This window comes from Tamandua tetradactyla, chromosome 11 (genome assembly GCF_023851605.1).
Source record: "Tamandua tetradactyla isolate mTamTet1 chromosome 11, mTamTet1.pri, whole genome shotgun sequence".
NCBI classification, from domain to species: Eukaryota; Metazoa; Chordata; class Mammalia; order Pilosa; family Myrmecophagidae; genus Tamandua; species Tamandua tetradactyla.
The window spans coordinates 10,359,448-10,385,605 of NC_135337.1; the positions used below are offsets into that span (position 1 = coordinate 10,359,448).

Below are 26,158 nucleotides of genomic sequence, written 5' to 3' on the forward strand. Positions count from 1 at the left end.
GTCACAAGGATTTTACAATCACACAGTCACACGATAAATCTAAGCTTTTAACTCTCACGTAGTACTTATGGCCATGAAAGAGACTGAAGCAGACCCGTTCATACAAGGATGGAACCTGCTACAATGACTTTGTTAGCATGGATTTCTAACCAACTGTGTGTGATCATCTTCCTTTCTTGGCCACAGCAAGTTTTTCTTAAGCATCAGCAAATCCTGTGCTAGGTGCCAGAGATAAAAATATGCAAAGCCAAGCCAGAGACCTACCAAATTTCATATGCTGGTTATAGTTCTATAAATATATTGCAAACCTCTTCCTCCTATGTGGGGAATGATTAAACAATAGAGTATATTTGATATGACAATGTGTTGCTTTAATAGAGCTCAGGATAAGATAAGATTAAAAGAAGTGCCACAAAGGAGAACAGGAGAATCTTTCATCTCTAGAAAGCAATGAAGACAGACCCCAGATACAAAGTAGGGCTGCCTCTAAGTGGTGCAATCGAATTATGTAAGGCTCTAATGAGCTTGACACAACTGAATTCCTATATGCAGCTCCCAACACCCAGTCAGTGCTCACCAAAGCAGTAACAGCCTCAGCCTCAAATGATGAGGGACTTGTTTGCATATAAACATCTAGCTGAGGGGCAGACTCAACCAGTGTTTCCAGGGAGGGAATTGTCCTGGATCTTCCATGAATGCTCTTTGCTCAGAGAGAAGGATGGCAGGGCCAACTGACCTCCTTTCTCTCTCAATTTCCCTTTTCACTCCTAAGATCAACAGGGAGATCTTCTAGGCTTCTGCTTCTGGTTGCAAGAGCCTAGAGTTGTATCTTGGTCTACAGAGCCAAAACTCTAAGCTATATTTTTTAAACCATCAGGCACCCCTGTTCTGGAGTCCTTCTCTTTCCTTCCCAAGGTCTCTTTCCTCTTGGGCCTCAATCTTTGGTTGTTCTGCTGTCATGGTTACACTAATTATGGCTGTTAGGAAGGAGAAAAACAGCCAGCATGTACCAGAGGCATGCCCAGCCTCTCCTCGTGCCTCTGCAAGCAGGAGGGATGATCTTGCATTGAGAAACCATGCAGTCCTTCTCTGCCATAAGAGACCCTCTCTCTGAAGGCTTCCCAGGTGGGAGATGGGGAGATCTTCCAGTTGTCCTAATTGAAGTGTTGTATGGAGATGTGTTCCATCCTTCCCTCTCTCACACACACGCACATCAGGTCACCTTCTCACATGCACCTGCACACATCCCCAAAGCCATGCATGTCAAAATGTGCATCTACTGACACATCCATGCGTGTATCCACTCCTGAAGACAAACATGTGATTGTAAATTCGTTTGTAAATTTAAAAAGATATTTGAGAACTAACTAGATATTGGGCACTGGGACTACACCAGTGAACAAGGCAAACAAAAACACCTACCCTTAAAGAGCTTCAATTCTAGTAGAAATGAAAGATAGTAGTGGCAAAATAGAGAGACAGCATATACTACAGTAGTGAGAAGTGTCAAGGGGATAAAAGAGGAGATCAGCGTGTTGAGGAACATGTATGCACAACCCTTGGTTTTATAATTAACTAATATCTGGGCACCTGCTCTATGCAGGAAACTGCTCTGGACTCTAGGAAAGAATCAGGAGTTTCTTTGTTCCTGTAATATACACTCCTTTAAGGAGCTTGCAGTCTAGTTAGAGATAAGACTAACCCCAATAAGAATAGTGCAAAGGCATCATGAGACCCTCAGTTAATAAGGTCATGAAACTTTGAGGAGGAAAGGAAACTCAGATGCGTGGTTATTTCTCCTGCCAGGATTACACCCAGGCTGGAGAGATGAGTGGAAACCCTTGGGAACTCCGACCATGTCCAATACGCACAAACTGGAAAACAAAAGCACCCCAGAACAGTTTCAGGGTCTATAACCAAAGATCCGTGAGGCTGTGAAGCAGCAGCTCCCTCCCCTTCATCAGACATCACCTAGGAACCCACCCTCACTGGAGCAGCCCCAAGTCACTGGCTTTCCCTGGTCTGCAGTCTTTAGAATCTCGGCCTCCCTCACTCTTTTATTGTCTTTGCCAATCACAGAAGGCCCGCCTTGCCAGGATCCGTGTGGCCAAAACGGGCAGCTCCAACGCCTACTTGCACAGCAAGCGCAACGGGCTCCTCAACGAGGCTCTGGAGCTGACGGTAGGTGCCTAGAGGACCTGGGCTGGGGAGATGGAGAAGAAGAGGAACCTCTTTTCTCTTTCCTGGGCCACCAGCTGCCCCACCTGCAAACTTCTATTTGAAACCTGAGAAGGACAGGTTTGCAAGCTCTGCCCAGGTAGCTGGCCCCTGACATACTTCTCCCATAGGTTTATCACCCCCACCCCTAAACCGGCTTTAAACCAAGTCCCCCTACCTACCCACCCCCACCCAGTCCAAAAGCAAGTGTGTTCAACACTGACCCTGAAATTTGGTTCAGCCAGATTTTTCTGGTGCCCTCCTACCTTTGGTGGAGAAATGACAGAGCTAGAGCTGGGGAGCAGCCCCCAGCCATATATTCAGTGTCTCTTCTTTACTTACTAGGGCACCCCAGAGGAGGAGCACATGGGCAAGACCACCTCACTCATCGAGAGCCAGCACCATCACCTGCTGCACTGCCTGGAAAAAACCACTGTGAGTCCCAGCCCATTGCTACCTCCTTTCTTTAACTCTGATCCCTGACCCCTTTCTGAGGCTGTACTCATATCTGCACTTTGGGCATAAGCTTTGAGGAAATCTATCCCCTTTAGGTCCCAAAAGTAGGAATGAGGTCTCTTCTATCACTCCTCAGGAGTAATACCTGCAAGGCATGGAGCAGGGTGGGGAGGGCAGCTCTGTCCTGCAGGAGTGTAAAGGAGGCTGTTACCCTGACCTTCCCCCAGTCCATGCACACCAGGCCCCACCATACATTTCTTGGTTGCTGATTGCTAAGGGCTCTGCCTATTGGTTTACTTGTTCTGATGGGCATCGTCTTCAAAACTAGAGCTAAATTTGGACAGCTATAGGACAGTAGAGAAGACTGTCAATTTTGTCCTAACCCTGGAGCTCAGTTGATGCAATCTGTGGGTCCCTTTGCTTTTCTTTGAAACCAGGAGACATTCCTTTTATAATAAGAGACAGTAGATGAAGGAGGCAGGCACATATTTCTCTAACCAATGATTTTATCAGTAGCAACCCCTCTCAGCACCATAAAATTACCAAGGAGTTCAGGTTCTGAAAGGCTGATTGTTAAAATAGGGTCATGGTTTACAGTGCCACAGCTGGAATGTGGAATGATGCTTGTGTCTCACCAACAGCCTTGAAAGGAAGGGCAGTGGGGCCTACCCTGGACCCTTGGCGAAAGTGCTAGAAAGAGCAGGGAGGAGAAATCAAAGAGAAAGTGAAATCTAACTCCCTCAAGAGCCCATAGTCAGGGTTCAGCTCACTGAGGAAGGAACTTCCTAATTCTGAAAGTTCCATGTCCTGGCCTCCCAGATGAAGATAATTAGATGTTAGATGACTCAATCTGAGCCAAATGTGGACACTATGGATGGCAGTTGAACCCAATGAGGAATTCCAAAATGGGAAGATGCTCTGCAAACTCTAGCTTCCAGGATTTATCAACTATTTCTTAGCTTCAAGAACTATGCAGGCATATCTAGAATTTCTCTCAAGAACTAGAGCAGTGCCAAAGGGATAGGCTTAGACCCAACTGCCCTTTCATTTGCATGTGCTGGGTGGAATGTATACATTTAAAGGAGGTGGGTTAGAATATTTGGGTTGAGAGGCTGGAATGATGGCATTGAAGTAATGAGATTTTGAAATTGAGGGATGGAATGCTGGCATTGAGGGGGTGGAATGCGGAAATTGAGGGAAAGAATGTTGGATTGTGAGGGTGGGGTCTTGGGATTAAAGAGATGGAATGCTGGATTTTAGGGGAGGAATGTTGGGATAGAAAAGAATGGAATGTTGAGTTGGAGCAAGTTCATACTGATGCCAAGGGATGGAATGCTGGGACTAAGGAGGCAGAAGGCTGAGAGGAAGAGATGGAATGTTGGGTTCAAAGGGTGGAATGCTGGGATTGAGTGAATGTCAGAACTGAGCTTGGGAATGCTGGAATGTACAATCAATGGTGTTTTTATCTTCTATTGGCATGTTGTCCTGTAGGGGTTGTCCTATCTTGTGGATGATCCCCTGTTATCTGTACGAACCTCCACCATCAAGGTATAACTTTTTAAAAATTCAATTGATGTTTTTCTCTCTGATTCTTCTGAGTCTGTGGATTCTCCTCTTTTTACCCCCTGGTCTGGTTTTGTGCATGTGCTGTTGATTCTTCTGGGGCTTATCCTACCTCTGCTGCCATACCTCATACCAGCTCAGGCTTCCAGTATTCTGTCCTGAACTACCCAACTGCCTTTCTGATCCCCTCTCTTGATCTCCCCAGGGGCTTGGAAAGGTGGTGGAACATGGCACCAATGTTGGTATCCCATGAGTGTCCATGTACCACTCTGTGCCACCTCCCCAGCCCCATGGGGACTCCTGGCATTGTATGTCAGGGCTGGTTTCTCTCTGAACTCTGTTCTCATGCTACTCCTCTTTGGACTTTCTCCTCACTCTGGCAGCCTTGGCCAGGCCATTAATGCTCTTAGGACTTTAGTCATCTTGGCTAAATGACTAATAGTCATTTCTTAGTTATCCCAGGTTCAACTACACCCCATCCTGCTGGCCTCTAAACAAGCAATAGTTAGGATTCCCTTCTGATGCTTGCACTCAACTTAGGAAATCTTGTGCCTCCAACTATATTAAGAAACCATATCACATAATCAGAGAAAAAAATAATTAAAAGAAACCAGGTCCCTGAAAGTTTGACCCCATTGGCCATTAGAAGCAATGCTCTCCCAATTCTATGAGTAATCCAGGGCCTTTAGAAGGTTCTCTCTTGCTCTTGCTATTGCCCAAGATTCCTAAGAATTTCACCCATTAAATTCAGAAAAGATAACCTAGCATACCTACCACCCATAGTCAGTGATTCCTTACCTGCCATCCCCAGTAGACCTTGTGCAAAACCTGTAGGTTAAAAGTCAAGACCTTGCTTCTAGCTATGAAGATGCCACTGAATCCCTCCATGGCCCCTGCATCCCTTTAGCTCAAAGCCATAGATGGGGTGTGTGTCACATGACAATTTACCAACTGCCATCTTCACCCTTCAATCTAATGGCCAGGGCTGCCAAGATGATTCTCTTTCTTTCCTCATTTGATGCCTGTGGGACATCACCCCTCCTGAATGTTTATCTGTGCTCCAGGCAGCTGGGAGCCCTTCCTTCCAGGCCCAGAACAGAGACAGGCAGACATACAGAGTATGGGAACTCACCTCCCTTTTCCGTACCTCCTTTTCCTACTCCTCCTTCTCCCTCCCACAGAACCATGAATTTATTGATGAGCAGATGTTTGAGCAGAACTGCATGGAGAGTTCAATGCAGAACTACCCATCCACGAGAAGTCCTTCGTTGTCCAGCCACCCAGGCCTCACTACCACTTGCTGCTCCCGTCGTAGTAAGAAGACCACACACCTGCCCAATTCCAATCTGCCAGCCACGCGCCTGCGCAGCATGCAAGAGCTCAGCACCATCCACATCCAGGGCAGCGAGCAGCCCTCCCTCACTACCAGGTGGGTGGTTCCCCCCGCCCCCCGCCGCCCCCTGCAAGGCAGGAGGCATTCTAGTCACAGGAGGAAACCATCTCAGACTTAGGGAAACCTTGCGGTCCTTTAGCCACCTTCCTCATTGAACGCATGAGCCCCTCTACCTGCCTCCACTCTACCTTCCTTCTCATCTTTGTGGGTTAACCCAACGTCCTTTCAAATCTGTCAGAAGATACTACAGCGGGTTTAGTCAGAATGTGGGGTTAGATACCAGAAAAATACCTCCCCCCCTCAAAATCCCAAAAAAATGACCTGCTCCAGGGCAAAGAATGGCCCAGCTATTTTTCAAGAAAAGAGTTTTCACGGTTGTATTACATGTGCCTTATCGCTGGCTGATTTTGAAACCCCTACCTGACTTCACTCTTCCTTCTCTGCTTATATTTAACCATCTTCTACTACCTGCAGTGAGTTACAGGGAAGTCAGAGAAAGTAAAAGTCAAGTGCTACAAATAAAAAGTTAAAAAATCCACTTGGGGAAAATATACACTCCAAATTCCAGCACCTAATATACATGACTGCAATTTGGTAATTTAGGAATAATAATTAGAATGGATAATTATAAGCTGATTACCAAAGGCAGAGTTGGAAGGTCACCATAACCTACTTACTAGGAGCAAGAAGCAGAGAGGGTCAAGGAAGTTTTAGGACACTAGCAAACAAGAACCATTACCAACTCACTCTTTTCTATCCCAGTCGCTCCAGCCTTAACTTGAAAGCAGATGATGGACTGAGACCAAACTGCAAAACATCCCAGATCACCACAGCCATCATCAGCATCCCCACCCCCCCAGCGCTAACCCCAGAGGGGGAGAGTCGGCCACCCCCTACCAGCCCTGGCCCCAACACGAACATTCCTTCCATAGCCAGCAATGTCGTCAAGGTCTCCACCTTGTAAAGCCACTGGACAGAGGGCTAAAGGGGGTAGTGGGGAGGTGAAGGGGGCTGGCATGTTGGCGGGTGGCCCCTGGGACCACTCCCTCCCCCTTTCCCCACTATTTCTGCCTGCCCGTTGCACCCCTTGCACTGAAACATGTGCCTGGAAGGAAAGAAAGGCAGCAAAGCGGCACCTGAGGTTCCCTGCTGGTAGTGTGGACATCGCCCTGTGACACTGCATCTCACTGGGGCCAAAGGAAGGGAGTGTGGGGGGGGGGGGTAGGGAATGGGATGGTGGGGGGTGTAGGCTGTGTGCCAGGACAGGGCCTGGAGGGGGGAGCCTCAGACCACATGACAACTATTTTTGGAGACCCCAGTGAGGAAAAGACAAGACCAAGAGCAGCACAAAGGCCGAGTTGTCACATGCAAAACAGGAAGAAAATATAACACTGTGTATTTAAGCACCTTTTTCAAGGCTCTTAATGGATAATATTTATTCATGGGAAAAGGTGGAAAACAAAAACAACAACGGATTTTTGTGAAATGTTTTTCTCCACGGACCCAACACTTTTGAACCAAAACAATGCATTTTGTGAGGTTTTTTTGTTTGTTTTTTCCTCCTTTTATAGCAAAAGCTTTTAGGCTAAGAAGTCAGTTATGGCTGAGTTCTCTCTCCATTCCCCGGGTGGGTTAGGTCAACCGAGCCTGGGTCCCCCGTGTCTAGCTGACCTGCACAGAGCTGCCAAGTGACCGCACAGCAGCCCTTACTCTCTCGTCTGTCCCTGTCTCCTTTGTCTCTGTGCCTCGCTGCTTCACCCCCTGGCTGTTTTTTTCTGTGTTCAGCCATCTGTCTCTACATGGATCCCAGTGATCCTGAGATACGTTAGTAAAGTCTTTGCCGCCTCTGCCAAGCATCCAGACTTGTGCCTGGGAATTATATTTGTGTGAATGCCAATTATGGAAGGGGAAAGAATGAAGCAAAACCAGGGGGAACGTTTAGGAGTGAAGGAAGTCCACCTTATGCAACGAAGGTGCTTCCCTAGTGGTTGGAACCACTGGTGTTTTACAGCTTCAGTTTCTGGGGAAGAGAGAATGGTCAGATTTATAAAACTGGGATCTTGACTAAGGAAACCGCCAACACTCGAGAAACACAGTCAATTCTTGTGTGCATCATTGAAGAGAAAACAGAACCCAGGGCTCATGGCTGACGATGGCCCCTTATGGCACCATGGCTCCCCTTTCAGGACCCACCATAAAGCCCATCCAAAGCTCTGCCAAGAGACCTCATGAGCAGTGTATTCCAGAGAGGGCAGCCATAAGGGGACCAAGCTTCCTCTGATTTATCTTCTGTCTTCTGAGGCAACACTCACACGGAAGCTGCAGAAGTCTTAAGCCTGTGTGCCTCAGGGAGAATGCTCCAAAGCTTGGGAAACAAGAAATTCTACATGATTCTTACCAGGTCTGAAAGATGCCTTGAGGTCTGAGGAGTCTTCAAGCCTGATCTCCCTGAAGATAGCTGAGGTGGGGGAGAAGCCTGATCACCTCCATGCAAGTGAAAGTGAAGATTATTTCTTGAGAACCTAAACAGCATTCTTGTTCAAGTGGCTTACACTCTGGCGGGGCTGGGAAGAGCATTACTGAAATCCTCTTAACCATTTTCACTGCTTATGGCAGAGCAAGTGGGCCCCAAAGTTAGTGACAAGCTCCTTTCTCCCCTCCCCAGTCCTTAATTACCCTGTTGCAATCTTTTTAGACTAGGCTCTGGGAGACATGAGCTCAGAAGCTCCTTATCCTTTCTACAGCTTAGTGGTTAACCGTTTCATTGTAGGCCATGAATTTCCCCACCCACCACAGCCATCTGGACGTTTCACTAGCCAGAAACCTAAAGACACCCTCAATGGGCTTCCCCATGACCCCAGCTCTAACTGACCCTTGTAGGAGGGGAAAGTCAAAGGGTTATGAAATGACACGTAACCAGAAGGTGGGCAGAAGGGCAGAGGAGAGGGAGCCTTCTTTCGATCTTTATCTTCTTAGGCTTATCTTCTTTGACCACTGACTGAATCCTTTCTCTGGGTCAGACTTCAAGGATTTCCCCCTACTGTGGGAATAGAATGGGTCTTGTCCTCTGAGTTTATTGCAAAGTAGGCAGAAAAGCTTTACCACTCAACCACAGAGGAATGTGTATGTGTACACACACATACAACCGAAACACCCAAGAATAAGTACTTAAATCCATTCACTTCATATACACATCGCATTAGGAAGGCAAAGAACCAGGTTGTTGAGAGAGCAGCCAAGGACTAGAAAAGGATTTTTCTCTTGAAATAATGAGTAATGGACTAGAACAAAATGATCTCTAAGTATCTAAGGTATACATCATAAGAAACAAGTGGGATAAGGGAAAAGGGATAAATACGAGCATGGTTACATAAACACACAAAATGTCTGTTCTTAAATCAAGAAAGGGTTAGATAATGACTGACCCAACCCAAGATATTTGATAGTGCACCAAGGGAGCATATTAGTGGTTCCCCAAAAAAATAAATCTTAAAAATCATGTCTCAAACAATTTCCCATGTTCTTTTTATGACCCTAATGAAGGAATATTTTGTTCCTTCAATTCATTCCCAAAGCCCACATCATATCAATTCCTTAAAGACCATTAGGCCACCCCCTTCATCTTCATCCCCCATCATTGCTCTAGCCAGGGATAACGAACCCAGCTTACCTCTGGTCCCAAAGAAAATGCAAACCTGGGAAAATGTCTCATCTTAGACCAGAATCCAACCAAACTACTCTGCTAACAAACATTTGTAAACTCAAGAGCCAAAGTGTGCTGAATCAGCTCAATACATCTAACTCATGAGCCAGGATATCAGGTTTTTCCAGGGACATTGGCTTTCTGGAGCAATGACTCTCAGGCTTTCATAGTTCATGAACTTCAGCATAATAGGAGATTCCTAAAACCACTTATCCCATTCAAACCCACTCAACATTAGCGGGTAAAAGAAAACCTAATAGACTACATTGAAATGAATGGAGACTTAGAAAACATAGTATTACGAGTATATAGAATCAGGGCTGGAAGAGATTAAAGAATAATCATTTTAGAATACAGAAAGTTGAGGCAAGAGAAATTAAGTGACTTGTTTAAGGTCATGCAGTCATTTAATGACAGAACTAAGATCAGAACGCAAGTCCCTTGGCAATTAGTCTAATTCTTTTCCCACTATATCTACCACCTCTCAAGAACAATGATGCTTTGGAGAAGACCCATCAAAGAATCCATGCCACAATTATGGATATAGTCCTATGTAAATATCATACTACTTGAACATAGTCCTTGGAAACCACCTGACTATAATAGTAGAAACCATATTTTGGAAACCACCGTTCCCTGGGTAGGACCAGCCATGGACTATCAATTTTGTCAGAAATTTGGCAACAAGTGAACAGCTGGGTTATATCAATTAAGTTAGCCAGTTGCTTTTATTTGTCTCTTAATGAAGAGGGGGCTATGACAGTCACATTTCAAAGCTTAGTTACTGTTTATTATTCATTTTATTGTCACTACAATCTTCTGACAGTAGGTCAAGTAACTAAATCCTTGATTTAAGGAAAGGAAAACAGGCATGAAGAAGCAGAGTGACCTATCCAAGTTCACATGGCAAGTTAGAGGCAGAACTACAATTACAATCCAGGGCTTAGACATCTGGGGTTTTCCCTCCACATCACATTGTATTACACTGTTTACTTATATTTTCAATACCTGGATTTCAAGTGTGGGATTAGAGGGAGAAAGCATTCCATTCTGAACCACACTACCCTCCAGAAGCAAACTGTACTATTTCTCCTTCATCCCTATTTTTATAACGAATGTCAACCTTCAAGACTAACTGCATAGAATCTGCTTCAAAAGATCAGATATTCTCAATGACAGATGGATAGATGCATAAACATTGCTTGTACCATGGGGATAAGCCTTACTGACAACATGGTCCATGTCAAAAATAAAGATTAGACTACAATTGCCCAGGAGTATAAGGAGAGCAAATAGGAAACTGAAAGTAGGAAAAACAAAGAATTTGGACAGAAGTCAAAGTGAACAGTTAATGCTGATCCATGATTAACAAAAAAAAGTCAACTTGTGAATATTCAGTTTTCAAATTATAATTTCTGCAGTTCAGAATCATGTCACTCACTGGTTAGAATGTAGGCAGGAAGTGTACATTGAGCAGTATATTTTGTTTTTCCTTGTATTTTTTTTAACTTTTTGAGGTAGTGGTTGAAACTGAGCTAAAATTGGATTTTGAGGTTATTAATGGATTTCAATGATCCAGGCTCCGTCACTTCAATTACCAGGTAGAAAGATCCCCAATGCAGTTAATTTAAGGCATTATTAGTTTCTTTCCAAAATAGTTCACATAGTAACCATGAAAAACAGGAACCTGAAAAGCTTCTTTTCCCTTTCTGATTTCCTTATGAAATCTCATCATTTTCAATGAGCTTTAAAAGGAGTGGATGAAAGAAAAACATTAGTATGACCTGTGACCCTTGGAGCCCAAATAGCATCCTGAAGAGCATCACTAGAATGAAGAGAAAGTAGCTACCAGAAGATCTTTAAAGGGGTTCCTTTTAAGTCTTGTTTTCTATGCAGAATGTCCTATGTTTTTCTTATTGAGTCTGGGAATGACATTATCTTAACAGGTTACTTAACTACACTGGATGATGTCACTCTAACCAGTGTAGGGCACTGACCCAAGTCTTGGGGGCTCCTTGGACCAATGAACTATTTTACAAACCTTGGAGGTGGGAGGGGTGGTATATTTTTGATAATCAGACATTCCAATGTAATGTTTTCCTTAGAGGTCACCCTCCCCCCATTAATGTTATCGTGAAAAACATCGTGTGTTCTTTTCTATTTTCGTATAATAAATGTGATCTGCGAACCAACAACACAATGGTAAAGAAGAAATATACTGTACAAAAATGCTGGAAGATAAACATCTGAAAATTTTCCATGGGAAAAAAAAAAACTCTTGAATTTCCTGTCGTCTTCTTTTGAAACTGTAGTGCATATGTTAAAACATGTATATCATTTACAGTATTGAGTCGTGTGCCACTGCTGTACCTGATGTATCCAATCTGGATTAAACTATGTGCCACAAACCCTAACATGACTATAAATGCTTATTTTAATACCAGTTCTCCTTTCCTTCTTAAGGTACTATTACACACTACAAAACAAGGGTAAATTGAAGAGAGGCTTTCTACCCTGCCAGAAAAAGAATCTCAGAAGGGTTCACAAAGATCTAGTCTAATAAGCCACCACCTGTTCCCCACTCCAGTATGAGCAACTCCTCTATGACATCACTGTCAGTTCTTGCCTGCTTGAAAGCTTTACTTATGGATAGTTCACTAACAGATTAAGCATTTAATTGCATTTGTCAATAGCTTTAATGTCTGGCCCTGTACTATTGAAAGGAAATCTGTCTTTATGTGTCAGTCTTGGTTCTGCTCTCTTGGGGCTACATAGAACATCTATTCATTTATCTAAGGCAAAATAAAACTAAAAAAAACACAAAACCAAAAAAATAAAAATTCTTTAAAACCTCAAAATTAAATAAAAAGTTTGGGAACCAGATGATGGCAGCTCAAATTTAGATTCTATCACTCACTTGTATGACTACACATCAGTCACTTTTCTCTTGGCTTCAATTTGTTTCCTTATCTTAAAAATGGGATTGGATTAGGTATCTTGAAGATCTGCTCTAACCAAGTCCCACAGTTCTGATTTAGATGGTGACAGGCATTTTCATTATTCGTTTGATGTGACAACAACAATGTGAATCCTTTTAATTTCCTCACAGCAAAAAGATCCCAATCAATAAAAGTGGTAAAAGAAATGGAACATTAAGGAAATACATGATGCCCAAAGGCCAGAGAAGCTGGACTGTGAATTCATTTCAATCACTGATGCTCAAATCCTCGTCACCCACTAGGTGTCACTGCAGATCTACAGCACAAATAACCATGGGTTAGACAAGAAATTGGAAATCAGATGTGCATTAAACAATCCACGAATTTTTCATTAAAAAGCACTAAATGTCAATAGGTAAACATAGGTGCTAGTTCACAGAGGTACAAAACAGCAGGCACAGCCCACCACAACAAGAGAACACCTTGTGATTGTCAAGTTCTAATGTCAGCTGACTACCCTAAACCTAATTTTATTTTTTAAGATTAGAGTAAATTTCTTTAGTGGTAGGGGAAAAAGCCTGAAACTTCAAACTACTCCCTGGCCTCATATAGGTTGATCCTCAAATATTATAATTCCTATTCAATCATTTTTAGTATTCAGGGGGTGAAGTTTACCTCTAAGCCATGTGTTTTAAAAGGTTAGTAAATATGACTGCAATATTTAAACTTCTTTAAAAATATTTTAAATCGCCCAAAAGAAAAATTTGTATTGTATTCCTAAATCAGAATTATGCAATGAAGGAGGTTTCCCGAGGATCTCACTACATATCACTGTTACCCTAATTCAAGTTAAAGATTAACATGAACAGTTGTAATAAATGCATTGATTTAAAAGTAATCTAAAATTCAGTTTTAACCAATTCACACTGGTCCTCATCCAAATGACCTGAATTTATAAGACTCCCTATATTCATAAATCTGATTATTCTTTTCCCTAATTAGAAATTATTTTTTATTAGTCATATAATTAAATTTTAGATCTAGAAGGGACCCTAAAATCCTACTCCAACTCCTTCATTTTATTGATGAGAAAATTGGGCCCTGAAATTAAAAAGACCTGTATAAAGAAAAAAAGTTGGTAGCAGAGGCTCAACCAGAACCAGTGTTCTTTCTACATCCCAGAGCATTCTCAAGTGAATTTACCTTAAGCCTATGTATCACTCCTAACAGATTACTGAGACATGCACCCAGACTGAGAATTCCAAACAGAAATTACTTTCCACACAGACACTCATGCACAATAGCAATGGAGTCCTTCCAAATCCACCACTGTAACTATCTCCCTTATTTGGGAAGGTAACAACTGAGATTCTCCTAGCAAATGCTTACGGAAAATGAAGCAATTAGTATTTTCATGTTATGCATATGCTCGCTTACAGCTTATTTTCCTATTAAAAAAAAAAAAACCTAAAGAGAATCCAATTAATTTCAGGACTAATGGGTAACCTCATCTCTAAGATTTATCAGTATCCTAATTAAAATCCCCTAGCAATGACAAGCCGTGAACTTGGCTGTATTGTGGGGAAAAGAGTAGAAAAAAGGAGTTAAGTTCAATTATATAGCAATGGCAGGTTCTTCTTTAAGTGTGTAATTAAAGTTTCTACTTCTAATGACAACTGGACCTAATTATGGATTTGTATTTACAGTGGTAATTCATTCTAACTTGGCTATACATGTACAGAACTGATACATGTAAGTAAAGCCCACCATTGCCCAACCTAAATGACAGAAATCCAAGTTAAACAAGAATTTAGGATTGCTGGTATATGGAAGTTAGACAGTAACTGACAGTGGCTATCTTCACTGACAGCCCTGTAGAAAAGTGTTTATATTGCCTAGACAATTATTTACACAGAAAATAATTTTCCTTTTAAAAAGTGCATACCCATCTCTGTACATAAAGGACTCTCTCACCAGAAATCTAATTCACAGAAAAGTTTGAAAAAAGATTGCAGCAGAGAAGAAATGAAAGAATACGTAGCTTCCATTTCGACATCACAATTTATACCTGTACTATCTCAGAAAAATGACTGCTCCCCCTGAATCCTAGCATTTAGAGACAAAAACTGGGGAAATTTTTCTAAAAGATTAGGAACCACTGCGGGAAGAGTTTGAACAGAATGAATTACAACTTCTACAACATACTTAAAACTAAATTTGACAACTTTCCCTTAGCCTATCAGCAGAGCAGGGCAGTTCTTAACCTGGGCTCGAGACAGGCTTCAGGTCTGTGAACCCCCTTGAAATTACACACACAGCTCCTGTGTTCATGGAATAAAAAATTTTCAGAAGAATAGCTATAGTTTTTCTGAGATTCATAAAAGGATCCAAGAACCAACTAAGATTAAGAGAGTTGCTCCTTTATCTAAAGAGAAACAAAAATAAGTCACTGATGAACCTTAGCTATTTAATGCACAGAAAAACATGGACAGCTTTCACAATCTCAGGAAGAAAGGCATTCAAAAGATGAATAAACACGTCAAAAGTTTAGCTAAATTTTTGTTTTTGCAGGAAACAAATATTTTTTACTGGAAGCAAATAGCATCAAATGAAGTACCTTTAGTAGAGCCTGAGGTAACATTTAAAAATTCCTTTCTGCCTAAAACTAAAAGGGGATTTTCTGATCTATCATGCTACATATGCTGCAAGAATACACCTCTATGGAAATACACCCCCATCTTCTGTAAAGAATTCCACAGCATAAAATAATACTTTTCAAGCCTCAACTATTTTTATTTTTCTTAAGTAAGAAATGGTATATATGCTTTCTTTTTTAAATGTTTATCTTTGGAATGGCATATAGAAAATGGCACCCTGGGACCTTTAGCTTTATGTCCCAAAAATTCTTTCAAGAATCTAATGCATGAAGTTTCTTTAAAAAAAGAGGATAATACACCTGGCTTGAACCAAAACAATCTGAAAAACAGATGTGTCCCAGCAAAAAGCCTCAAGTTTTTTCACGTTCCTCAAAAATGCCACTATAAGCCACTCTACTATAGGTCAAGGAAGATGGATATTCAAAGGTATCACTAGTTGACATTTCTTGATATTTCAGGTTTATCCTATAATCACTGGTTCCCACGCATCATTTCCTGTAGATAAATGGTATTCATGTGATAGGCTGCCATCCAATTCGGATGTCTCTGAGCATTCCAGTAATATGACTGAGATGCAGCAGCATAGTATTCCTGCCACGCCCTGTAGTAAGCTCTCCAGTACTCCTCATAATCTTGATAGGTATCAGAAAAACTTGGATGTGTTTCCCTGTGGCCGTCATACCAACCATCTTCCCAGTGTTCTGTCTGCGATCGATAGGAAGACCGCCTGGGAAGGTTTCTCCGGTTCTGCTTGGTTCTCTGGTTAGCCCCCTCTTTATGCCTTGCCTTTATCTGGATTTCAGGTGGTGCGTGATATCCCTCTAGACTGAGGGTGTCACTTCCATTCAGCGGCTGCTCTAAAGAGTTATGGCTACCCACAGAAGTAGGTTCAGGGTCTTTCAGCAGAGTATCAGAAGACGCTTCCATGCATGATTTATTTCCTTTGCTCAGAGAAGAAGTCCTTGAACTATAAGAATCACTGTCACTCTCAGAGTCTCCAGATTGGCCACTGCTCGCCAATATGTGCACTCTCTCTTCAGTAACTCTATTTCTCACAAAACCATTTTGGGGATTCACAGTCTGATCCCCAGGACCTGTATAGTGCCTGATGATTTCCACAGGTTTTTCTAGCCCCTCTTTAATATAGTGTTCATAATCCTCTACCAATTCTGCAAAAGTCAAAGTGCATGGTAAATGGATTTTAAAGGAAGACAGACAAGGAATTTGGGGGAGTGACAGAGGTAAACCCTCTTTGACCTGGTGCTGATCATTGGTAGAGTTTTCAGCAGGACTCTGAACAGAATTCTTCATTTGCTCTTCCAACTGTATGGCACAGCCCAGTTCTTTCGGTGACACTGATTTTTCTATGATTCCACACTCCGAGTGGCTTTTTGTAGGAAGCTTTTGTTTGGTGTTCACTTTTGATTTGATTGACAGTGCAGATCCAGAAGCGGTTCTAGTTTGGTTGCCGTGAGCTTTCTGATTTTGAAAGGTTCTCTCTATTTTCTGAATTTGCTTTTTTAGGGGTTGGGTAGGCACACTTGCTAAGCCACATGTATGCACAGCCGCTTTAACCTCCACACCCCAATCCAAACATTCTTCCATCAGACCAGGAGGGATGGGGTCTATATTGAAAGAAGAAAGAAGCATTAAAAGTCTTACGCTGCTCAAGACCAGCATTTTCTGAAATGATTTCATAAAGTTTTCCATGGTCAAATAACTTTAAGAAACATGATATACAAACAAGTTTAAGGAACATATTAATATATTTAAAAATGTAAGCAATCCTGTTATGAAACTTATTTTGCCCAAGGAATACACAAGACTCATCCCATCCTTCCCCCTTCCAATGATAACAGCTTACTCTAGGAATGATGTACAAACCTTCAGTACGTCTCCCAGCGTTTCTCTTTCCTCACCTCAGCCCCTCCCCTTTACCTCACTGCTGCTAACAGCAAAACAATTAGAAAATGGATTGTACTCCCCAAAACTTACCAACTGGGAAATATTTTTACTGTAACTTGGTACCCAACTAAACGTGCCACCCTATACTTCCACAGGAAGCAATCATTGCCTTCAACAGGGCAGAAAAAACCTCTACAGGGGAAAAAAGCTAGATGACTGTGAAAGAGCTCTGTGGTACAAATGGAATTTCTTAGTTTAAAAATTTTGCCAGATCTGACCCTTTCTAGGTTTCCTATTCCATTCAGGTGTGACAATTCACTTCTACCTGCAGGCTTAGACCTTCTCAAAGTGAGATCAATTTTAGTCTTGAAAAACATTTACAAAGCCCCTGCTTTACAAAGATTTTGCCAGTCTGTTGTTGGTGGTGGTGTCCCATATATCTGAACTATTTAATCCCACGGATCCAGGGCTCTTGATCCTCTGACGAACAGACCCTCCTGATTTCTACTAAGGTGATATCCCTAAATTCTAGACCCGTTGCTTGCCTGAGGTACAGGCCAATTTCCGTTCTAGTTCTGTCCCAGGCTACTCAGCTGAACAGTCTGTTGTCACAAGTTTCCAACCCAGTATAGATCTAGCACCATAAATATTTTTCTCTTGTGATTTCAGGACTCTATAACATTATGTAAAGATCCAAATATATCATTTTCTGGTATCCAGAGGCAAATTTTATTTTTGTTACTAGATGCTATGATGCAAAATCCTACCAGAAAAAAATAAGTCTTAACTCTTTTCTACCAATTTTCAGTTTTGTCCATACTATAATCATCTGACAGATCACTAACAGATTTCTATTATACATTGAGAAGTGGTATCACCTAGTCTCCTAAAAACCATCTCTTCTAAAATAAACATTTCGCAAACCAGGACATGAAGCCTACGGTAATTAAAGAGATTTTAAAAGATCATAAAATGAGTTATTATAAAGCGACAACTACTAGAATCCAGACCTGTACTTAATCTAGACTTATAAAATAACTAAAGGAAATAAATATAAAATCAGTAAAATACTCATTCAATAACTATACCATATTCTAGTTTATACTGTATACCAACACATTTATATACGTAACTATACAATATATAGCTAACATGTATAGCAGATCAACTGTATTTCACAAAACAAGAGATCATTAGTAATTTCAAACATGAATTGTTTCCGAGATGGCATTTAAAAAGCAGTTTGACAGGGCAGGCCACAGTGGCTCAGCAGGCAGAGTTCTCGAGACCCGGGTTCGATTCCTGGTGCCTGCCCATGCCAAAAAAAAAAGGGGGGGGGCGGGTTTGACCAATGATTCACTACAAACAATGGGAAAATACTTAATTCAAATTTTCTAAAAGTGTTCAAAATAAAAACAGTATTCTTTCTACCCTTCCCATGATGACAAAGGAGAATATGACAAGAATTACATTCACAGCAACATAAAAAAACAGGTAAAATATGCTCCCCTTACATAAAAGAATAAAACTACAAGGTTACAAACTAAAAACTGGACCTAATATAGTAGTAAAATATTTTTCATTTGCCAGTAGTTAGCTCACAATCACCTCCTTGCCACTTTTAAGCTATAAGACCTTGGGCAAATTACTTAACCTCTTCATGCCTCAGTGTTCTCATTTACAAAAAGTAAATAACAGCACACACGTCATAGAATTATGTTGAGAATTAAATTCAGCACATCCTAAGCACTCTGTCTGTTGCCATTATTTTTATGGACCCTATCATCATTACCATTATTATTTTGACAGCAAAATCAAACACACAAAATATACCTGGTAAAGGGAAAAGGTTGAGATTACATTTTTGGGCAATTTTCATCATCATATTTTCTTCTTCTCCCCGGCAACAGTAAGTCACTGTCAGTCCCAATGTACCTAAAACACAGAAGGAATGGTAAGCAGTTAGTCATTTTCACATACATAAGACTCCAAGTCACCTGTCACATTACAGACTCCTCCCCTTAAAGCACTCAATTTTTTTTGTCTTTTTTTTTTTTTTACCAAAACGGCCAGCTCTGCCAATCCGATGCATGTATGTCTCCCAGTCCAATGGCACGTCTAGATTTACAACCAGATTCACCTTCTCAGCATCAATCCCACGAGAAGTCTTAAATCAAAGGAGATTGCAATTATTTGTTTGCATTAACCATAGCATGGTTACCAATGCCAGGACACCCATGAGACAATATTTCTTTTAGTGTAACAAAAGCCAAATTAAGAACAAGAGGATATTTAAGAGCAGAAGAAAAGGAAATTTCTAATGACTAATTTAAAGAACAAACATAAAAATATTAAAGACATTTTTAAGAAAGCATACACCCCAACACTGGAGGGATGATTATCTTCTGGTATTCTTCTAGATACACCCACATAAAATAACAGATGAAATCAGTACATCTGATAAAAGAACATATGTTAAAATGGATTAGTCACCCAAACTGAACAGGAAATTTACCAAATCTGTGGAAATGAGGACTCTGCAATGAAACTGCTTCAGTTTAGCCATAGCATCAAGACGCTGATTCTGATTCATGTTACCTAAAACCAAAAAGAAAGTCATATAAAAACAATTAACCCAATACACATTTATCAAATCCATAAAAAGGAGAAATTCTAACCCTTAGTCTTAATTTAAATATACTCCACCTTAGTTAATTCTGTCTTTCTGTGTGAATCTGGATAAAGACCAAAAGTCAAAAACAATTTTAAATGGTGACCAAGCTATGTCTGAAGATAACAACATTAATTCTCACAAAGTTGCAACATATACCAAAAAGTCCCTCAGAAAACAAAAAAATTTAACTGGCTACTTATAAATTTGGTATTGAAGTGTGCTTTATTGTCAAAATATTCCTCCATTAGAAAAACAGTCTATTTATTAAGGCAAAGGTAATGATTTAGGTTTGTGGCAAGAATTGAATCCCTGCTGCCTTCCACAAGATCATAAAATAGTCAATTCAGTTAGCAATTCTTAGCATACTTAAAATTCATTATGTAAAGAAACAAAATATGTTTCTCTTAAGACAAAGATGCTTCTTGTCTTATAAAATTATTAAGTTCTTCATGGCAACAAACTTAAAGAAACCCTTAAAAGTCTCAACATATTTCTAATATTTTACTACACATTGAGTTACTTCTTAAAAAACAAAACTATTATTATCTCAAATTCCAGTGAATAATAAAACTGAAATTTCCTTTACTCTGAAGTCTCAGTGTAATTTCTCACCTCCATGAGACAACTCATAACTTACCAAGTATTTCTTCTTTGGAGATTTCAAGTCAGGATATTAAACAAAGATTAAAATAAAAGATGAACTTACCTGAAATGCACTCAGCAGGAAAGCCTTTTGAAGAAAGGATATCAGCCAAATGTTGTGCTCTGTGAAAAATAACAGAGAAGGTTATAATTTTACAAATAAGTGCAACCCTTTGCATATCCTTTTATTTCCTAAGTCTCCCAGATGGCCTTTTAAATTACATTACCTGCTGTGCAAATTAGAAAAGACTAAGGCTTGATTAAATGGAATTCTGCTGAACAGTTCCTGTAAATGCTGAGCCTTTTCCTCAAAAATCTTATGGGCCAAAGGGTATGAATTAACAACTTTGTAATACTGCTTCAAACCTACAAAGAAGAGGCTTCAGTTAAAACAAAGAGAAAACATTCCGCGTATCCTAGTAACACATACGAAGCAGGACTAACCAACTGGGCAAAGGAAAGATCCAGAATATTGTGAACAACAAACCAATAATGTAAATATCTGTACATACCTATGAGACTTGGATCACTGGCATTTAATCTTACAAAAGTAGGGTCTCGCATGTACTTTGTCAAAGCATTAGCCAAAAACTCAGGGTAAGTAGCTGATACTGCCAACATCTGTTTACTGGCAGGCAGGGAAGAATAAATCCAACTGGAAAAAGAAGAAACACACACACCACTGAAGTTATTCAAGCAGTAATCACCACGTGGAAAAGCTAAAGATCAACAGTATGGGGTAATATCAATATATCAAACACTATATCAATAGTCAAGTTAGTTATTTTTCTTACTTTATTTGCTCCTGGAAGCTGCCTTCTTCTAAAAGCTTATCTGCTTCGTCAAGGATAAAAAGACGTACACTGGCTGCATTCAAGTAGTCAAGTTCTATGAGTTGTTTAATTCTGCCTAAATTCCAGAAAAAAAAACACATATAACAGTTATAATACACCAAATTGGTGCAAATCTCAGCCAACTTTGTTAAGGTACTCAGACTGCACTGCTGAATTTCCTAACCCAAATCTCATTATACATTTACACACTAAACCGTAAGTTACAAATCCTGAGTTCTGATCTTGCCTAAATCCATTATTTTCCCCTCACATTACATCAACAGTAAGTATGGGGAAATAGACATTATTCCTATCAGAAGACTGAATACTAAGGCACTGAATGCTAGGTTCTGATCCTGAGTAATTCGTGACTGAACGATTAATAGAGAAGCCAATAGGTAATCTGAATTCATAGGTCAGAAAGAGTTCCTGGAAATCATCTCACCCCCCCTTCTACCGAGAAGCCTATCCCATGTGTTCTTCAATAACCTTAGGGAAGATTTCATAAATTCTGTAGGTAATCCAGCCTTGCTTATATCTCATTGTACTTCATTTCTAATCCTCAAAATAATATCACAGTTATAAAAGACTCATATCCTTATTATTAAACTGAAAGTGTTCAGTTCCTTAAAAGCCCCAATTATCAACAGGCGTTGATCTCTTACCAGGAGATCCAACGGCAATGTGACACTTTTTAAGTCTGGTTTTGTCTTGTGATAATGGAGTTCCTCCAATAAAAACATGACATTCTAAGCCTTCCATTTTGATTCCAATGGCTGTGATAACAGAATGTACCTGTACAGCAATTTCTCTTGTAGGAGCCAAGATCAAAATCTAAAACAGGCAATACAATTGTCACAAAGATTATATGATGAACCACTAAGCAATCATCTAAAATCATAAAACTTTTATTGACAAGGGAAAATTTTACATTCATTCAACAAGTATTAAATGAGAACCTACTAACTGCTAGGCAATATACTACTAGCTGCTGGGAAATCAGGTAATAGCTCAAATTTCTTGCCCTCATGTCACTTTTATTCTTGAATGACACAAAAACATACAATAAACAAACTTCAAAGGCATGTAATTAAAAGTGCTATGAAGAAAAATTCAACAGGGTAAAGAGAAAGAAATAATAAAAGGAGGGAGTCATTTTAGATGGGGTGGTCAAGGAAGTCCCTCTAAAAGAGGTAACATTTGAACAGAGACCTGAATGAACAGCATAAAGTAGAACCGGCTATGTGACGCCTAGAGAATTATTTTCAGGAAGAGGAAACAGCACATGCAAAGGTCTTAAGTTGGGAGTGTTCTTGGTATGTATGAAAAACAGCAAGGAGACCCATGTGCTGGACAGAATTAGGGGGAAAGTAGAGGTGGTCAGACATCCAGCTCCAGGGGCTAAATCATAAAAGGCCTTATGAGACACAGTGAGAATTTTATAATGTAACTACTGTAGAAGATAAAACTATAGGTTCTCAGCTAAGAGAAGAAAAACAATGATTAAAAAATAATAATAAAAGAAAATAAACCAAAACTGTTAACAGCAGTTTCTATATGGGTGGGTAAGACTACAGATTTTGTTTTCTGGTACTTTCACTCTCCTTTATTTTTCTGAATTTTCCCAATTTTCAAAATGAACAAATATTATTTTAAAACACACAAAAAAGAATGTGTATTACTTTGATAATACCAAGATCTTAAATAAAAACACAAATTTTATTCATGGAACTTATTCACAGTTTTGGCACTTAACCTGCTGCCATGGTGCTCATTTTCAGAAGCCAAAATCTAAAACACATCTTAATCCACAAGTAGAAGAGCCCAAGTTCTTGAGAAGTAGGATTTTTTTACGAATAGCATGACCCAGGATTTGATAAGATACAAAGTAGGACTCTTAACACTTCTCAGATGACATATATGCATATCCCTGGTTAAAAACCACTGTACTGAAGATTCATCATCAGATACTGATGAATAAGAATCTGAAAGTTTATCACAAATTCTAGATCACAAACTAAAACTATGAGAATCCTGATTCATCTTTGGATGCCCAGAGCTTGGCATACTGTCATACATAATAAGGGCTCAACAAATCTTTGTTGAAGAAAAGACTTCCACACCCAAATAGCCTGTTAATTTGGGTAGGGAAGTCTTAGAAGTACTCCAAAAGAACAGAGAAGCTGGGAGCTCAATACAATATGTTCACAAAGCTTTAAGAACCACATGCAGTTATCAGCAATAGCCAGATGCAAACTCTCACTGTAATCCTAGTCAGCATGTAAAAGAATAAAGAATCCTTCTTACTATTTTCAAGCAGTGACAAAGTTGATAGAAAATAGGAGATCGATTTTATTTAAGATGTGGTAATAGAAAATTTCAAGCTTCAAACACCAACAATGTATCCCTGGTCACCATCCACACCACCATCACTCAACAGCCTTAAGGTCTACTTTACTTTTACACTTTACACACAGTTTAACTCAATCATTCTTCATATTTACTTTCATCTTTGAGAGCTAATGGTATTTCATACGACTTTTGGCTAAATCCCCATAACACATCTTCCTCCGGGTCCTCTGAGTTAAACTCACCTGGGTACTTAAGTTTTCAATAACAAGAGAATCCAAAGCAATGGTGGAGAATACACACGTTTTCCCAGTTCCAGATTTAGCTTGAACAATTAAATCTGAAGAAAAAAAATAAAAGTCACTGGGAAGTACTAACTGAGGAATCAGAAAACCAGAAGGGTCTCCAGAAATCACCAAGCTGGAACCTCGAGATTTAGTTTACGCCCCAAAAACGCATGAGGCCATAGCCAAACCACGCCAGCTCCCTGCACCGCTACAGTTTATCTTCTCAGACTTAGAATCACTCAGTGCTGGAAAGGACCTTAACTATCTTCAAATTCAATAGTGCCTCTAGGTTTTCCACAATGGGGAAACTGAGGTTCGAATGCATGCCGTGCCTTGCCTGAGGCCGAGCCGCGCAGTGGCCTAGACCTGGGACGCTTCCCTGAGCCGCGCCGCGGGCCCGGCCGCCGCCGTCCCTCGGTCCCCACTTCCTCGGGCCCTCCAGACCCCTCCAGGGCCCCCGCCCTCACCAAGGCCGCAACGCCCCAGCGGGATGGCCTTGAGCTGCACCGGCGAGGGCCGCTCAAAGCCGGCCGCCCGCAGCCCCTCCAGCACCGGCCGCGACAGCAGCAGCGACTCGAAGTCCGCCGGCTCGGTCAGCAGCACGTCGCCCGTGCGGGTCCGCGGGCCGCCGACGTCGTGAGCCGTCCGCAGGCTCCACCCAGGCCCGGGGGCCGGCTCCGGAGCCGAGAGCGGCGTGGCCACACGGTCCACCGGCATAGCCGTTTCCACCGTCGCTAAGGCCTCGGGCGCTTCAAACGCCGCCGCCATGGCACCCGCGCCACCAGATCTCGCGGTACTTGAGGCGGGGCGGCGAGCCTGAGAGCGAGAAAAGGAAAAACTTTATTGGCAGTCTTCCCGCGAGGACACGAACACGCCAGGCTCTGAATGGTAGTGGAGGGAAGGGACGGAAGTTGGAGGCTGAGAGAGGCTCGGGAGCCACGACAACAGTAAGAACGTGGCCTGAGGGTGGCGGGAAGTGGCTGGAGAGGAAAGTTGGGGTTACCGGTGTGTCGCCGACTGCGGTCTGCAGAGGGCGCCGCGCGCTCGCGGTGGCGGCGCCGCCCGGTGCCCGGCTTTCCGGGTGGGGCGCCTCAGCCCTGCCCCGGGTGTCGCCACCCCCGCGACGCTGACTTTGTGATGCTCCCAGCGCGTCACACGTCCCGACTTCCAAGCTTCAGCCCAGTGTTCCCTTCAGCCTGAACGCCGTTCCGTGGTCACCTCATCCCGAATCCTTCTCTTCGGCACCCCAACTCGTTGCGTCCTCTGTGCTCGCAGAGAGGCCCCGAAAAAGAAGACTTGAGGATGTAGCACGTTGTATGTGATATAAACACGTATATACCTGGCACAATGTGAACTCTTAAGAGTAAATTGAATGGGGAAGCAGGAACTGGACTGACAACTCCCAAATTCATTATCCGGAGACACCTCAAACCTCTCTCTGAACTCCAGACTTGTGCATCCAGCTGTCTCCTCGACACCTCCCCTTAGGGGTTCTAATAGACATCTCAGATTTAACATGTCTTTTGTGCATTGACCCTCCCTGTCATCTCAAGGGTGGGCACCTGGCAGTCTTACCGCTTTCCCTTTCTTTAGTTTCTGCTCAAAGAAAACCTGTTCGAAGAAGGACTTTGGCATGAGAATCCCATTGGAAGGGGGGCCTGAAGATGCCTTTAGCTTAGAAATTTACAAAACATGGAGAAAATGTCAACCGTCCATAGGAAAGAAGGGCGGCTGTTGCTGGCGGGTGGGCATGTGCGCTCAAGTGCCAAGGCTGACCCTTAGTACCCTACCTCTTTCATCTACCTAATCCCCAAATCGCCAAACTGGAAATCATACTTCACTTTCCCTTCTCCCTCCCTCCCCTCCTCCCTCCCTCCGCTCCTCCCTCCCTCCGCTCCTCCCTCCCTCCCCTCCTCCCTCCCTCCCCTCCTCCCTCCCTCCCCTCCTCCCTCCCTCCCCTCTTTTCTAACAATTCATTTAACTCAATTTTTCCTCCAAATATTTCATCTATTTCTCTTCTCACTCCCCATAGCATCTGCCCTATTTAAGGCCCCTTCAGCATTCTAACTATTGCAACAACCTCTTGAACGGTCTCCCCCTACCCAGCGTTTCTGTCTTCTCTATCCCAGCAGCCACCACACAGCTGCTAGAGTGATCTTTCTTAAATGGATAGCTTAGGTTTGGGTCCAGCTTAAGGTCCCCTTTGGCGCACTTTTTATTCCCCACCCTAGGCTCCCATCTCATACTGCAAATAATTCTAGTCTAGCTCTTACCATGTTGTGTTTACATGTTTAAATGTCTGTATCTTCAATTAAACTCTGAATGTCTCAAGGACAAGAATTTTGTCATCCCAGGCTCTCTCCAACCCAATACCAGTCATCTGATGGATCTAATAATATAGAATGGCGATTACTTTCTTGCTCAAAATTCTCTGCTGGGGCTCCACGTGCACAGCAGCATTTCTGCAGAACTCACACCAATCACTGTCAAAGAACCTGGCTCTCATCCCAAGAGAAACAAAAAGCTTACTTTTCCAGAAG

At 41.8% G+C, this 26,158-nt stretch overlaps 2 protein-coding genes across 3 annotated transcripts in view; one reads left to right on the forward strand and one right to left on the reverse strand.

Moving 5' to 3' along the window:
• KCND3 (potassium voltage-gated channel subfamily D member 3) overlaps positions 1–11,746 on the forward strand; it is a 243,212-nt gene extending 231,466 nt beyond the window's left edge. Inside the window, exons 5-9 of one of the 2 annotated variants that reach the window (XM_077119905.1) lie at positions 2,080–2,181; positions 2,563–2,652; positions 4,165–4,221; positions 5,418–5,665; positions 6,392–11,746. In XM_077119905.1, the coding sequence (XP_076976020.1) occupies positions 2,080–2,181; positions 2,563–2,652; positions 4,165–4,221; positions 5,418–5,665; positions 6,392–6,593 (699 nt within the window). In that variant the 3' untranslated portion in view covers positions 6,594–11,746. The remainder of the gene's footprint in view (positions 1–2,079; positions 2,182–2,562; positions 2,653–4,164; positions 4,222–5,417; positions 5,666–6,391) is intronic. The other variant, XM_077119906.1, reaches the window with a different exon arrangement.
• A 3,294-nt stretch (positions 11,747–15,040) lies between these two features.
• Positions 15,041–24,693, reverse strand: DDX20 (DEAD-box helicase 20). The gene is made up of 12 exons (XM_077119907.1): positions 24,622–24,693; positions 24,086–24,434; positions 23,577–23,671; positions 21,648–21,816; positions 20,944–21,058; positions 20,662–20,804; positions 20,377–20,515; positions 20,214–20,272; positions 19,349–19,431; positions 18,895–19,000; positions 18,667–18,768; positions 15,041–16,553 (listed from the first exon to the last, which is right to left on the reverse strand). The coding sequence occupies exons 2-12, from the start codon at positions 24,384–24,386 to the stop codon at positions 15,400–15,402; spliced, it is 2,466 nt and encodes an 821-aa protein (XP_076976022.1). The 5' UTR covers positions 24,387–24,434; positions 24,622–24,693; the 3' UTR covers positions 15,041–15,399.
• Positions 24,694–26,158: the final 1,465 nt, after the last annotated feature.

Excerpts from the sequence above, each read along its gene's own strand:
- DDX20 (XM_077119907.1), bottom strand. The coding sequence starts at position 24,386 with ATGGCGGCGGCGTTTGAAGCGCCCGAGGCCTTAGCGACGGTGGAAACG. Across the intron at positions 20,805-20,943 it reads AGCTTCCAGGAGCAAATAAA|TTGGATTTATTCTTCCCTGC; the intron begins GTAAGAAAAATA and ends TTCTTTTTCCAG. Across the intron at positions 19,432-20,213 it reads TCCTGCTGAGTGCATTTCAG|GTAACATGAATCAGAATCAG; the intron begins GTAAGTTCATCT and ends TTTTGGTTTTAG.